General features: G+C 39.8%; 1 protein-coding gene across 8 annotated transcripts in view; it reads right to left on the bottom strand.

Moving 5' to 3' along the window:
• LRGUK (leucine rich repeats and guanylate kinase domain containing) overlaps positions 1–16,708 on the bottom strand; it is a 109,584-nt gene that overhangs the window by 81,210 nt on the left and 11,666 nt on the right. For all 8 annotated transcript variants that reach the window (XM_077857396.1, XM_077857397.1, XM_077857401.1 and 5 more), the window contains 3 exons: positions 13,878–13,978; positions 10,545–10,626; positions 840–964 (listed from right to left, as the gene is read on the bottom strand). In XM_077857396.1, coding sequence (XP_077713522.1) covers positions 840–964; positions 10,545–10,626; positions 13,878–13,978 — 308 coding nt within the window. The remainder of the gene's footprint in view (positions 1–839; positions 965–10,544; positions 10,627–13,877; positions 13,979–16,708) is intronic.

Below are 16,708 nucleotides of genomic sequence, written 5' to 3'. Positions count from 1 at the left end.
ATAAGGTGGAAAGAGTATATTGTAAATGTCATAAATCTGCAGATAACCCAATGTGTCATTTCAAATTGCAGTTCAACACTCTCCTATGGGATAGTTCACATAAGAAATTAATAAGCTACCAGCCTCATGGCTTGAAATCCTCCCTGCCTACCTTGTGACAGATATAATAAGAAATAGCAAAGTCATCCACGGGTAAGGTGTAGGAGAGAAGAAGAAAAGAAGAAGAATCCTGAATAATCTACAAACTGTATTATCAGCTCCCAAATCAGTGAGTTATACTGTTATTTCAAAAGCACTGTATATATCTTTGGAACTATTATAATTCTGCCGATTTTTTAATAAATTACCTGTATTTTTATTCATAGTCACAGAGCACATCATACAGCTTAAGAAGAGTCCTTTCTCTATAGGAAAAATTTTAATAATTTCAAGTTTCTGATTGGAATTGTCCCTTTATTCTCAGCATCAATTCTGGTTTTCTAGAATGGGAAACTAGCATATATGAATATAAAAGCGCTGTGAAAATTCAGTGCCCAGAGAACATCTTGTGGTTCGAGAATAAAGAGTTAACAGCAATAAATATTATCTTTTAAAAAATTGAATTTAGACGCCAAATTAGAAAATCATTTATTACTGCATTAAATATATTGATCCAACATACATACACACACACACACACACACACACACACACGGCTTGAGAGCAAACAAAATGTGAGATGGTAACTTTCATGAAGGAATCAGCACTCTTCATGAACTTGAAAAAAATCCTAATTACCATTTACTTGCTAAAACATTAACTAGTACTTTCTATCAAAAATAACTTTTGGTTAGACTCACCAGACAAAGAATTTTGATGGGTAGTATGCCTAAGCCGTTAATCGTCGTGATCCTGTTCTTGGCCAGACTCAGGTGTGTCAGGCCACTACACAGTTCTAGCCCACTGATCTCCTCTATTTCATTGTCTGTGCACCAGGACTATGTTTAAGGAAAATGTCATTAGAAACATTTTGAAGAAAAAAAAAATCAGTATCAGACAATCATTAGAAAAATCAGACAACAGCATTAATAAAGCAGTAATACATGCCCAACACAGGATAAACACTAGATCTTGAAATGCAATTTTTCATTATAGAAGTTAATACTGGCACTGCTTAATATTTTTTTAAAGACACAGCTTTTGAGTATGCTCAGTGTCATTTGCATTGATATGTGACTCATTTAATCAGTGAGGAAAAACATTTCAGGGTGCCTCGAAGCTGCCTCCTTGGCAGTATTTTTCCTTGGTTCCTTAACGATCTCCATGAGAAACTCATACATTTTCCCACAAGCAGGACTTCTGAATACAGGGTCACCGTGCAGGAAATGGCACCAAATTTTATCATTGTCATAACCAGGGGAACAGCTTGGGAGATGTCATCTGTGTCAAATGGGTGGTAGAGAACCAATACCCTGATAGAGGGAGGAATGGCCTGTTCTGTCTATATTGGCTTCTCTTCTCCCTTTAAAATAAATGAGACCTAAACTCTGTCTTCATTTCCTTGTGCTGAATTTCTAGTCATTTTAAATTTTAACTTCTGTGTTCCAACTTTATAGTCATCTAAAATTGCAGTTCCCAACATTACCAATTCCATTCCCCTCTCTCTGGTCTCCATTTCTTTGGCAAACTTCAGGGTTTAATATCATTTGCCCACCACAGTGCAGTTTCCCCTCCCAAGTAGATGAAGACACCACAGTTCTCTCGGCCACTTGTAATCTTCAGGGCACCCAATCAAACAGCAAGGTTGACTTTTTTTTTTTTTCTGGGGGCGGGGGGGGGGGCGGTTCTAAAACACTAATTATTCCCTTCCTTTCGGTTCACTCTGCTGCCAATTTAATTCAGCTTTAGTATCAATGGGTACCTCTAACATCCATTTCTTCCTGCCTCAAATCATCTAACACACTGTAGTCAGGTTATTTTTTTCAAAATATTGATGGGACATCATGTTTCAATCAAAAAATTCTCACAGGACGAATTCCAAATTCTTCACTGACTTGAAGCAAAGCCTGTTTCTCTAGTTTCGTCTCCATTATAACCCAGTGAGAATTCCCCAATTCCTCCAGGTCAGTCTTCTCAGCAGTTCTGGAATGTACCCACAACTTGCTTACTTAGCAGTATATCATTTTTTCCTATTGTTTTCCTACCTTTCCTAAACCCTGCTCATTCTCCAGGACTTAATTTCAAATTCCACTTCTTTAACGTACATTAAACCAACTTAAGTATTCTTTTTGAAAGATAACCTCATACTTTTATTTCTGTTGCTCTTCATCATGTAAGGATGTACAAATGATAGGCTGGGAGAACATATTTGCAACATACATGGTAGATGAAGGATTATTATCTAGAACACATAAAAAACAATTATCTAATTGAGAGAAAAGATAAAGGCAGAACTATCCAATAGAAAATGAGAAAAAAAAATAGATGGAGAAAATTCCCCAAAGAGCAAATCCAAGTGGTTAATGAACATATGAAAGGACTCTGCTTCACCTATAATCAGGAGAATGCAAATCAAGACGCCACTCTTCATCTATCAGTTTAACATTGTGAAGGTTCTGAAGAAGAAATTGTTTCATATTACTGAGGCTTCATTATGTTGGAGTCACTTTGGAAGCAACTTGACAGTGCTGTGATTGTGAATTTGTCACAGCAACTTCATTTTTTTTTTTAAGATTTTTTATTTATTTATTCATGAGAGACACACAAAGAGAGAGAGAGGCAGACACACAGGCAGAGGGAGAAGCAGGCTCCATGCAGGGAGCCCGATGTAGGACTCAATCCCAGATCTCCAGGATCACGCCCTGGGCTGAAGGCGGCGCTAAACCGCTGAGCCACCCGGGCTGCCCAGCAACTTCAATTCTTTTTTTTTTTTTTTAATTTATTTTTTATTGGTGTTCAATTTACTAACATACAGAATAACCCCCCAGTGCCCGTCACCCATTCCACTCTGGACTGACCATTTCTTCCTCGAAGCCTTTTCTGGTCAACTTCAACCCCCTACCTATCTCCTTCCATTAATCATAGAACCAAAGAACTTTTTTAAAGGGGAAAGGAAAGATCATCATGTATCACAAAAACATGTATTATGCCTCATAATTCTTTGTAGTTCTCCTAACTCTACTAATTACTCATTATGTGACTTCACTTCTCTCTGCTCAGATTTCTCATCGGTAAAGAAGTGAGAATAACAACAAGCTGCCATGAAAACCAAAGTTTGATTATAGAAAAAAAAATCATCAGAATGAAGTTCACAAACCATAAAGTACCTCACAATTATAAGGCAAGTATCATTATAAGCACATTATAAGCACATGAGGGCAAGGAATCACATCTTCCACTTGTTGGCCAACAGCACAAAAATGGAAGATCAAAGGCCAGCATCTATTTCGAAAAGATGTAGGCCAGAGAAAGAGGTAAATTAGGAAACTAGAAGCAATGAGGGGGAAATATTGCCGAATGAAACAGAAATTCCTAATTTTTCTTCACTGGTTCCAGATTTGAACCTCGGGCTGAAGTATAGTTTCATTTGTCATCAAATATGCATTTTCAAATCTACTTTCATAAAGCTTTCTACAGAATAGCTCTATAAAGAAACATCTATGCTCACAGACACCATCCTCTTTCTGCTTCTGTTTCCTTTGGCCTGTTTAAATAATCATTCTAGGATGAGAATGAAGACCAGATACCTGCAGATACGGATTGTAACAAAGGATGCGAAATGTGGGAAACAGAGATTAAACTCTCACACCACTACATATGAAATAAAACGTCCTTAGAGTAGTGATATTTGGCAAGAAAAATTAGGGAAGGAAAACTTCACATGGCTCTCTGTCTCAATTTAGCAGAGGAAGCAATAGTCTTTAGGTCCTATGTCAGGGCAGTAGTGTCCTGGTAGTTCTGCTCCAAGCAAAATGAAGATACTCTACGGGGAAGAGTAAAATAAGTGCCTGTGAGGAGCAGAGTCAGGAAGCATTCCCATGGGAAGGAGGCAAGGGTCAGAAAATAAGATAGGAATCTTGAAACTATCAAGAAATAGTGGGAATTGAAAAGGAAAGTTTGTTTATTGTGTATACCATAATTTTTCAAGATATCAGAGGCTAACCCCAGTTCTCTTAGTACATCCAGCTTATTAATTAGCTTTGACTAATACAGCAAGTCCTGTTTTATGAAATTAGCACTGCAAGGGCCCAAAGAAGGAAGAACACAGATTCCTCACTGCAGTGGTAGTCCTGGCTTTTGCAGCTACCTCTGCTGTCACTCACAGCATTGGGGCAAAAGCCTGAGGAACTGACTGTGCACCTGTTGCGAAATAAGTTCATTTCAGAAAAATTGTCTATTTTCCAACTCTTCACTCCCCTTTAAATTTCAAGGAATTTCAACCACTATTAATTAATCAGGTTCTTGAATGAAGGGTACTCTCACAGTGGCCGAAATGTTTGTCCCTCTCCCCCGGCCCACCTCCATTCCCCCCCAGACACATCATCTGTGACCACCAGCAGTGATGATGGTCAATATGCAAGACTGGTCCATACAGAGCCCTGAGTTCGCAGCCCACTTTCAGTTATACCTTTGTCTCCCTAATCCCTCATTTTATTATTTCAAGAACCTGCACAATATGTTACTAGTCCTTCCTCTGAACATTCTTCTTTTGTATTCTTTCATATAGGTCTGGGGACATTCCAGTAAGAACAACTAGAATCCGATAAGTCACCAAGCCATTACAATGAATTAGTGTATTACTGGGTTAACCCTCTTAGGTATGTTTTGATTTTCAATGGCCACTAATCAGAAGAAAGAGACTCAAAGAACTCAAAATCATCATACTGCCTTCCAGTTCTAAAGTCTTTCATTTCTGTGAATAAATCTTTTAGAGTGGGATTTTAGATGCTCAGAAACTGAGTGAAGGAACCCAAAGGCACATAAGCATAACTTTACAGTGAGGGAAAAGCCCCACAATATATTTTTACATTTTGGTGATGCTGTCAGCTGTTTGCAGAGCTTGACATGAATTATTCACTAGTTCAGTATTCGCTCTTATTCATTTGTCTACAAACATAAAGTATGGTTTGGGTGTATAGAAAAACAGTTACTGAGAAATACACAGGAAATCCATCACCATTTTCTTAGTAGAGAGAACCCCAATGATAGCTTTAATCAAAACCAATCCTGAAAGATCTGTATCACCTTACCAGTGAAAAATGTTCTTCACTATAGTAGTGAATCTCTGAGAAATGAAACACACATACGCTTTAAATGGCTAGGTGATGAAAGGAGAAATTCCTCAGTGAATTGCAGCACGGGGAGAACAATGGAATTTAGAGGACTAATCTCAGTTCAACCACTGACCAAATGATCTTGGACAAGTCACTGAGCCTCGCTGAGTCTTAGGCTCTTCCTTCCATAAAAGAATAGTTATTAGTAGTCGATAATCTCTAAAGTCCAATCTGGATTTTAAAAGCCTCTGAATCACTTTTTAAAAACCCCATGATTTTATAATCATGAAACAAGTTCCAATGAGCAATCTGTCACTATTTATAGGTAAACAATACACAGCATCCCTTCTTAAGAAATACATTTACTTATCCTTGACAAAGTTCACTAGCTTGTGATTTAGGATGATTATCAGTTATCCACATATGGAATGACAAAATAGCATAAGATAAACCAAAAAGTTGATTATCTTACAGTAACCAATCCACGTCAAGGCACTGATATAATCTATAATCACAATGTCAAGCATTTTCAGGTGGATTGACTTATTTTTATTTTAAATAAGTGCCTTTGATATTAATAATTACAACTTTATTTAACTATATTTTAAATAAAAGTGCACTTGTTCCCCTCAAATAGAAAAGACATGTTACACCCACTAAAAGAGCTTGAACAAATATAAAAAGCATAAAAAAGGTAACAACCAAACTCCTAAAAAGGCCACACAGAACGACATCAGATCAGGAAAGCATGTCCTGCAAGGTACAACATGGCAGGTTGGCCAGCATAAAACAGAATCTTCAGGTACACACCTCACACCAGCAATATCGTCATCACCTGGGAACTTGTTAAAAATGTGAACTCTCAGGTACCTCCCCAGACCTACTCCACCAGAAGTTCTGAGGGCGGAAGCCGCCAAGAGGGGTTTTAACAAAGCCCTGCAGGGGATTCTGACACAGCTCGAGTCTGAAGCTTGGTAAAGAACTGTTTTTAAAGAAATTAATAATTTTCAGATTTAGAACGTTTTCAATGAATGCAGGGACAGCATTTGCCCATACGTAGCCTGCTTGTATTTTTTTTTTTAATCTAATGAACACTCTTGAAATGACCCCCACCTCCAGCCCAAGCAGTAGAACATGAGCAGTAACTTACATCTACCTCTGCACGTCTCTCCTGTGCATCCCAATGCCTCTCTCTGGGAGATCACCACTATGGTGAATTGTCTACTTCCTCTACCCTTTTCCCTTTGGCTTTATACCAAAATTACATTTAATTTTATGAAGATGCATCCCTACTGCTGCATGGAGAGATCTTTCATCCATTTTCACCACTTATGCTATTATAACATAATTTGTGCTTTCTCTTATCAATGAGCACATGGACTATTTCAATATTTTTACTACGACAAGCAGTGTTCCTATGAGCATTCTTATACAAGCCTCCAGATACACGTATGCTAAACTTCCCATATGAAGGAATGAAAGTGCTAGGGCCACAGGAAATTTGGATGTTCAACCTTGCAAGAGTATAAAGTTGCTCTCCAAAGTGGTTGAACTGATTTCATGCACGAAGGAAGAAAAAAGGAGATCCTCTTGACCTACATATTCTTCAACACTTGGCATTTTTAGATTTCTTGTATTTTGTCAATTGAATAGATATAATATAGGATCTCATGTGGTCTGGGGTGTTTCTCTGAATACAAATGAGGCTGACATCTAGTCATACGTACATTAGCCTTATCAGACTCATTTTCTATAAAACTCTTTTTATACATCTTCTCCCATCTTCCTGAGAACATGGGATATACTTCTCTTTAGTGAGGTCTTTAATGCTCTTTGATAAAGTTTTATTAGATTTCTCTCATAGGCCTTATTCATGATTAATAAGATTTTTATTGCTCTTATAAATGGGGTCTCTGTTTTAAGTGGTGCTAATTGCTTGTGATGTAGAAAAACGCAATAGATTTCTGTTTATTGAAGTCATATCCAACTACTTTGTTGAACTCTCAAAACTATTTCTAGTAGTTTATTGCAACTTATTTTTGATATCCTCTATGGACAATCATATTGTTTGCAAAAAATGACTTTTTGTCGGGGGATCTCTGGGTGGCTCAGCGGTTTGGCGCCTGCCTTCAGCCCAGGGCATGATCTTGGAGTCCTGGGATCGAGTCCCGCATCAGGCTCCCTGTGTGGAGCCTGCTTCTCCCTCTGCCTCTCTGCCTCTCTATCTCTCATGAATACATAAATAAAATCTTTTTTTAAAAAAAATGACTTTTATCTTCTCTTTCCATCTTCATTCTTTCAATTTTTTTTTTCTCTTGCTTTATAGTGCTAAAACTTCCAAAACAATGATGGATACAAGAGGCAATTGTAGAGATCTCGATCTTGTTCCCAATTTTAAAGAACGCTTAGAGCATGTCTCCAATTAGGATAAAGTCTGCTTCAAATATTTTTATAGACATTATCAAGTTGCAGAAATCCCCTATTACTAGCTTATTAATGTTATTATAAATTAGATTTTATTTTTATCTATTGAGTTTCTAGACCTACAGCTCATATATTTCTCTTAATCTGTTAACATAATGACATGGATTGGCTCCCTAATATTAAACTATCCTTACATTCATGAGGTAGGCAAACTTGGTCATGGGGTATTTTTTTTTAAACACTCTCAGATTCCATTTGCCAATATTTGTTTAGGATTTTTATACCTAGATCACGAGTGAAAGGAGTGTTATTTTCTCTTATTGTTCCTTGTCTGCTTTTCGATAGCAATGTAATCTTATTGGAATGGATAGTGAATATGCCTTCTACTCCTAATCTTTGAAAGAATTTGTTCATTACTGGAAGATCTGTTAACAGCTTGGATATGGTGGGGTTTTTTTTTTTATATGAGGATCTTAATTTAATTGACTTTAATTTATATGAACTGTTTTTATAATTACAGGACTACTCAGGGTTTCAATTTCCAAGTTAGCATTTTGGTGTATATTTCTCTAGGAATTTATCCATTTCATCTAAGTTTTCAAATGTACTGGCATAAAAAAAAAGTTGTTTAAAAATTCTATTACAAAGCTTTGCAGTCTTTTCAAAAATCTAATCTAATAACATAATTATACACAATATGTATGACACGCTTGAACAGAACAAAAGAAGCATATTCAGTACTGTTTAAAAACCAGCCTACTATCTTCTCAAAATGGTAAGCTAAGAAGTTTATTTCATTAATAGTTTATGAAGGGTAGCTTGTTTGGGCAACTTTCATTTGCATTTTAAAAAACACGGGCGAGGAACAATGCCATGTTACATTTTAATTATGTGTCCATGTTCCCAATTTCAACTGGTTCTGATGTAATAATCATAGCTTTTTATACTTTGGAGATAAGATTGAGTTGCTACACCTAAAGTCAGGTTAAAAAAAACAACTACCACCACCACCTAATTCTTTTCTTCATGATATCTGACATTTACAGAGTCATAGCAGATCTTTACATGGGAAAATAAATTCACATAGAAATTAAGTCTTCCATAAAGAAATGCTCTAAACTGCACCCTCTGTTTTGAGTCCAAAATACTGTTGAGTGGTTGTCTCTGGCAGTTCCATGCTGCATATACAAGAATAGTTTTCAGGACCCCTGGGTGGCTCAAGTGGTTCAGCATCTGCCTTCAGCTCGGGTCATGATCCCAGGGTCCTGGGATCGAATCCTGCATCAGGCTCCACACAGGGAGCCTGCTTTTCCCTCTGCTTCTGCCTCTATCTCTGCCTCTGTGTCTCTCATGAATAAATAAAATCTTAAAGAAAAAAAAAAAAGTTTTCTGGAAGACAGAGCCTAGACTGCCACTAGGGTACACTCCCTCCTTCAGGGTACACTCTGAAGATTAGATAGAGCTCTGGACACTCTCTCCCTTCTGGCTAGTAGTTTTGGGGGCAGCTGACTTCTTGGCCAGTGCCTCTCAAGCTTTAACCTGTACTCCTCTTTCATCACCTGGGGTCTTGTTAGAAATGCAGGTTTCCATTTCAAAGGTCTGAGGTAGTGTCCCAGAGCCGCGTTTCTAAGAAGTTCCAGGCAATGTTGATATTGATGCCATTAATCTTCCCTGTGGCCTGAGTGGATTTCTGAGCCAGGTGGCTTCTGGGCGGTCAGCCTCTACCTCCTTGCAAATTCAGTATGTAGGACTGTCAAGCATAAGTGAAAGTTCAGTGGACAAGTGTTGCTAATGAGAACTACTTTCAGTTTGCAGTCGAAACACGTTCATTTTGACCATTTTCTCATTAGCCTACATTTAGGAGAACTTGCTCGCTTCAAGGGCACCCTCTAAATGTGCACTAACTGTAAATTTTCACACACAGGTCCTAAAGAGCGTGGCACTAGGTTCTAAGTTTTCCATCATACGTGAAAAAAGGTTTTTTCCAATAAAATAGGTCTTCAAGAAAATATACCTTCTGTTCTCCCCACATCTCAGCCTCATTACAAAAGTGTTCTAACTGCTGCCCCGTCCCTGGAGTGAGGCACCCAAGAGCAATCAATGCATTCCCCACTATGCCCCGAAAAAAAAAAAATCCTCAGGTGTGTAGAAAGATACTGAGAAAGAGAAGACGCTGCTCCCTCATCACCCAGAAAACATCAGTCTCTGGTGTAAAGAGAGTCAAGCTCATTAAAGTCACAGATCCCCAATTAACCCTTTCAGCTCTCGAAGCTGGAGTGTGCCTACTTCAAAGTAGAAGTTCTGTTTGCATGGGAGCCTGACTCATGCAATGGATATGTTCCTAAAGATGGTTGTTCATCATAAGTTGTTGGTTTTGCTTTTTTCAAAAAACAATGAAAGTATATCTTAAAGACACCAAAGAAGCTTGCTCTTTAAAGCAAACTTACTGTAAGTTCTTTTGTAAAATTAAAAAAAAAAATTACTTCTCTTTCTTTTGGTCATATCTGGATTTCCAGATACTGAATTTATATAAAATAGAACACAAGTTTACATAAATTTGAAGAAAACCGTCAATTAACACAGAACGTATCTGGTTCCGGAGTTAAAAAGAAGCCTATATTCATCAGAAGAATGACTGTCTAATGTAGCTTTTCAGGTGTAAGATACTCTTGGCAAGCTCTGACGTACAATCTTACTCCTTGATAAATAAAATATCTTTCTTCATTTTGTGAAGAGCAGTTCTTAATCATTCAAATGAGTCACATATCTCCAGTAAATTGCTTATCTGGTACCACTCCATATCATCCAAGCACACATTTATTAATGGGCCTATTATCCAAATTTCCCCTTTAATCATTCAAAGGATACTGTCCAAAATTAGTTTAGTGAGAGCCTGGTATGCCGACAAATCACGCATTTCAGAAATTTGATTGTAGGAAAAATCCACCTTCTGGTGAGAAAAAGAGAACAAGATGTCAAAGTTTATTTTTTGTTCACTTAACGACAGTAATTAATCGCACAAGGAGGTCTTTCTGGATGTGCGGTTAGAATTCATGACTGAAAATATGCCAAGGCTAACACAGCTATCCATATCTGTTTGATTTCTGCCTGGACCCTTGTGTGTTCAGTCTGAGGGGTACCAGGGAGGAGACTCCTGCCCTGCAGCTGCTGCGAACATCCCCACCACCTAGGCTTTCCATGCTGCCCCTCTCTCCATTTCCAGCAACCACTTCAGACCTTCTTCTCCTTCCTTCAGGATTTACCTCAATTCGGCTCTTACCACCACTTCTTTCATTTCCTCTCCTGCCCGGTAAGTGCATTCACCTAGTTTACGCGCCCGGTCTTTTCTCTGCCTTTTCTACTCTCTCTCAATATATTCTCCTGTGTCACCTTCCAAGTGCCAGAAAAATCTTTCCTATTCATCCCTCAAGCTACATCTCAACCACTTAACACCCTTTCTCAAGATGGGCTATATTAGGAAAGCATTTTCAGCAACATCAGTTGTTCCCATTCAAAAATAGGAGACGAAAGAAAACGTGAAATAACTTTGTTTAAATATTCACCCATGAGCAAAAGATGAACAAAAAGGATTTAAAAAAACTTTTTTTAAAAACTGCATTGATAACTCACCTAGGCACATGTAATAATTTTTTGGAAAACTATCAAATAATTATCTAATGAGCACTAGTCTAATTTTCTTGTGCCCTTTAAAAGAGTGATTTCACTCCCAGAAATGTACTGAGAATATTTTATCAATGTATTACATACTAAAAACTCTAAATACCGAATACTAAAAAACATGTTGGAAACTCAAGTGGCAAGAGAAGAAAACGGATTAAGGCGGTCACAATACAGCAACAGGACCACAATATCAGTAAAATACATGTGTGTGAACCCCATGAAGAAATAGTCAAGTGCAAACAAAATATCATGAGTATAAAAGGACCAAACAGTTGGAATACAAAATTTGATGCAGTATATAAACCGCAGCTGTGTCAAATGCAGACCACGGCTGAAACAAGAAGTCAGCTTAGCATGATGGAATAAAGTATTATATTTGCTTTTGTCTTCTATGTGATAATGATGGACTAGCAGTAAACATAATGATCTAGGTGTAACTATAATTGACACTTTTTCATCAACACTTCTCGTGCTTGCGCCTCTCGTGTCTGCTCCTGTCCAACTGTACCCTCCCCTGGGCACCTGTGATACCAGCTTTGTTGAGAGGCCCCAAAGTGTTCTGACCGAGCTCTGACTCCCCCCGAGGGTTCCACTGGCCCTGAAGTCTTGCAGGAAGTCCCATCCATCAAATGAACCTGCTGAACCTGCTGTACCTATTAAGAGCAAGAGTATTCTGGGAAATAGAATGTGTGAGAACAAGCCCCTGTGCTTTAGGAAATGTACACCTTCTGTGGCTGGTGGCACCAAGCTCAAAGAGGACCAGGAAGCAGAGCTTTTCAAGAGGGTGGGATGCCTGGTTTACTGGGAAGAGACACAGGCTCTGGGTGGCCGACTTTGGGTTCCATCTCAGCCCTGCTGCCTCTTTGCAAAGATGAAATACGTTATTTTCCCTTTCTGTACCCTGGAGTCCTCATGTGTGAAATGAGACCATCCCAGCTGCCTCCCAACTTTAATGGGAGGATGAAATAAGACAACACACTGAATACACAGGTAGCCTGGGTCACCACTCCCAGGCTCACGCAGAGCTCACACAAGCTTGGAACACATCAGCAGGGTGGTCTGGCACTTTGCAGGGACTTCTCTACAGTCCCCGATATATTTGCTCTTAACTTGCTGGCAGCTCAGAACCTTAAAGACAGGGCACCTGGTAAGTTTTTGTGCATTGGGGAAGTCTTCTTGGGGGAGCAGGACGGGAGGGTGAATGGAAGAAATTCCAAGGAAGTTTTTCCCAAGGAAGGGGTCACACAGTTGCCAGAACTCATTTCCCTGGGGCTCAGGACAAAGCAGAAGGGGATGGCAACTTGGGGAGAAATGAAACAGCTATGCAAATACAATTCCTGATAACCTGGAGACCAGGTGGCCCCACACACAGTACAAATAGGCACCTCATGTGGCTTATTTGGACAAAGGAATGTCACCTTGGCAATAACTATAATTTCAAAGAGGGTGAAAAAAAGCACTACTGATAAAAATGGGGTGAACAGAAGAAAAATTAGCATTTTGCTGGCAGTATGGCTGATGTCAGATTCTTGATTTCAAAGAAACTCTCATATATGTGCAAGCCCCAGTAGAATACTTGGGATCTAAGTTAATTTAGTTTGTAAATAAAACAAAATAGATAATCAAAAGCAATAAGTGACCTCCAATCCTAAAAATATTTAATAAAATACATTAGTCCACTAAAACACTAATCCCAAGCTCATAGCAATGTCTTCCAAATTTGTTAGCACATTAGAGCCACTTGGGGGTCTTTTAAAAATTCCATGCCCAGGCCTCACCTTGGACCACTGAATCAGACTCTCGGCAGTGAGATTCAGACATGAGTAGTTTTTAAAAGTCCCCAGGTGATTGCAATGTGCAGAAGAGACTGGGAACCACGAGCCTATAACCTCTCTGCTTCAGTGTGGCCCATGGACCACCAGTAGTGGCATCACCTGGGAGGCTGTTAGAAACCAGTCTCAGGCCTGACTTCAGACCTGCTGGGTCAGAATCCCTAGTTTCACAAGAACCCCAGGTGATCTGTATCCACATTAAATAAAGCATGAGACACAATCTAGAGCCAGCTGCTCCATCAACTACTGTTCAGAGTTTAATCCTGTGTTTCAGAGAAGCAAGATCTGAAATCATTGTTGGAAAAAGAAAAGGTTTATTTATCCAAATAAAAGGGCAAAATTTGAGTGCCCAAAGAAATCTTTACACATTTTCCAGGTATACAATTGTACTATACAAAAAATATACAAATAATGACTAGTAGTTAGCTGTGGGAGAGAGACAGAAGTTAGTTCTTTAGCCTGAACACTATGTTTAGCAAAGCCTCCTACAAAGATTATCTGCAGATGGACCATCTCTCTTTTTCATAAATAAGTGATACCCAAACCCCTTTATATTTCATTCCAGACATTTATACTATTTACGCCTATATCTTAGGCTGCCCAAATTCTCAATCTGAGCGTTGTTCTGCTTGTTAACATACTTTGCAGGCCAGTTCACATGAGTAACAAATGTATTGATCAAGTCTACCTTGAGATTCTTGGGTGGCTTGAAATTGAAGAATGTCGTCAGCTTATTGTGCGAAGCATTAAGTTCTAGAAGGTAAGGCATATAACTCACACAAGACAAATCTGGAGGGAAGAGAAATACAAAATAAGGTAAGCCAACATCATCAAAATTAGACTAGGTCATTAGAAACAGCTTACGTTACATCAGGGCATTGTCTCAGTACACCAGTTGCAAGCACTTCTGAATTATTCGAAGCAAGTGAAATGAAAAAAAATGAGAATGCATGAAACACACTGAGTGTAGAAAAACTCCCCATAAGCTCCTAATCTGACCTTCTTCCCCAGGACCTCCCTTCTTCTCCCAACTCTTCAAGTGACTGGTGTTTCCTCCAGGTCCCAGCTCCCTCTCCCATGAGCTACCAGCTCGAATGCATCAGAAAGAACCAGCCTTGGAGGAAGGGACGAGAAACGAAAGCCATCGATGATGCCCTTGATAATTAGCCCTTGAGTGACTGAAGTTTGTTATAAATTAAACGTTGCCTCAGTTGCACTTGATCCTAAATCTCATTAATCATTTGAAGTGATTTAAATTATTGCTATTATTTTCCTTTGGCTCTGGGCTGGTTCCAAAGTATGGCTAAGTTTTGCACTTTACCCCAAGCAAATATTCTGAACCTGGAGTATGAAGTGAAAAGTGACGGGGCTCTAATGACAGTATGGATAAAACAAAAAAATGGTGTAGTACTGTGTTGCCTTTCTCTGCCCCTTTACGGCAGAGGCATAGGGGCAGCAGGATCAATTAGACTCCGGGAGAATCACCGGAAGACGATTTACGGCCCTGTTTCTAGCAGGAACTCCTGCCTCCACCTGCAAACAGTAATAATAATAATAATAATCATACTGTCTCCCTCCCTTTCCATTCCAGGTCATGGAACCAGCTATTACGGCCCCCCCAGAGGAAGGCTAGTGGGAGAAGGGAGCCACCACAGCCAAAGAACCAAGGGGACCACTTAAACCTGTCGCCAGGTAGCAGATGCACCCCAGCCTCGGAGAAGGGAGCCAGGCCAGCATCTGGGCTCCTGTCCTGGCACCATGAGCCACCCCCCTCAGCCCAGCTCCTGCCCCTACATCTTTCTTTCTCAAGATTACACCAAATTCTACATCATTTCTCTGGTCTAGATCACGCCCTTCTTTAGCTTGTCTTTATAGAATTGTTCTAGGACAGACAATACGCTGGGACAGGAATGCTTTGGCGGGAATTAATGAGCGAATCAAGGAAGACTGCCCAGAAAAGGAAACCTAAGGAGAAACTGTCATTACAGTCTTGCCTATTCATCCTTTCTGAGCTCAGCTCTATGTCTCTATCAGTCAGTCAACTCTATTAACATCCACTGACCCCCATACCTCCTCGGAGCTCACCTTTCTGTGGGCAGGTAAGTGCTGGACCATGGAGCTGTCTTGAAGCAGAAGCAGCTGCTAGCAGGGACATAGAGCTAAGGAAATGGCAAGTACAGCCCAACTTTGTAGATGACCAATCCTTTCAACTCACTGGGACAGCACAAAATGCATGGTCTAGGGTGCTGGGCTTCCACCTCCTGCAGGCCCTTGATCCCTACTTGGTGCAGTGACCTCCGTGTCCACCAGATGGCAGGAGCTCCTTGCGACTACAAGGGTGGTTCTCAAAGTGTGGTCCAGGATAGGGAACATCTGCTTCCCAGGGGAACTAATTAGAAATGCGAATTCTCTGGTCCCACCCCAGAGCTACAGAATCAGAACCTGAGAGTGGGGCAAGCCAGCTGTGTTTTCACAGGACCCCTAAGTGATTCCGATGCAAGTTGAAATCTGGTCAACATCAGAACATTAATGAAGTTGTTCTCATGAAAAGAAAAATAACTGTGCCTTACACCCAGTAGGTTCTCAAGCACTCAATGAGCTAAGAAAATGAGCCCTAAAAAGATTAAAGATGACAGATCTGAGGAAGAAAGCTCCATTCACAACTGTGGAGTTCCAGCTCAAGTTAGCAGGGCGTGAAGCCACCACCTCTCTTTGCTCTTCTCCAGTACTAAGCATTGTTGCAGCCTCCCATCTCATTGCAATTCCTTTTCCCAGGAAGGAAACCAACTTGGGAGTGGTGAGGTGCAGGGCAGCTCCTGCCAGTAACACTACAACACTCTTTCTGATGACGGGATATTTGAGATTTGCTTTAAAATAACCCTGGTGTGTGGGTGGTGGTGCCGGGGTGACTCATTTGTTTAAGTGTCTGCCTTCAGCTTGAGTCATGATCCCAGGGAGCTCGGATTGAGCCCCCAGTCAGGCTCTCTGCTTAGCAAGGAGTCTACTTCTCCCTCTGCCTCTGTCACCTCCCACTCCTGCTAGTGCTCCCTCCCCCCACCTCTCTCTCTCTCTCTCTCTCAAATAAATAAATCTTTAAAATAACCCTGGAGGAGACAGAACATAAAGACTCCTAACTCTGGGAAATGAACTAGGGGTGATGGAAGGGGAGGAGGACGGGGGGTGGGGGTGAATGGGTGACGGGCACTGAGGGGGGCACTTGACGGGATGAGCACTGGGTGGTATTCTGTATGTTGGTAAATTGAACACCAATAAAAAATAAATTTATTATTAAAAAAATAAAATAAAATAAATAAAATAAAATAAAATAACCCTGGAGAAGGTGGCCAGGGAGTATAGGTGAAACCAGATGGGCTATGGGCTGATAAATATTGAACCTGAATCTTCATTACACTAGTTTCTCATGCATATGTTTGTTATTTTCCATTTTAAAAAAATGTATAAAACTAGAAAAAAATAACTCACAAACAGTAGCATTAGAGGAATAAACTATGCTGGACT

The sequence above is a fragment of the Canis aureus genome, chromosome 18 (assembly GCF_053574225.1).
Source record: "Canis aureus isolate CA01 chromosome 18, VMU_Caureus_v.1.0, whole genome shotgun sequence".
Classification (NCBI taxonomy): domain Eukaryota; kingdom Metazoa; phylum Chordata; class Mammalia; order Carnivora; family Canidae; genus Canis; species Canis aureus.
The sequence above is the reverse complement of the archived record's forward strand: the minus strand, read 5'-3'. Positions and strand labels throughout refer to the sequence as shown.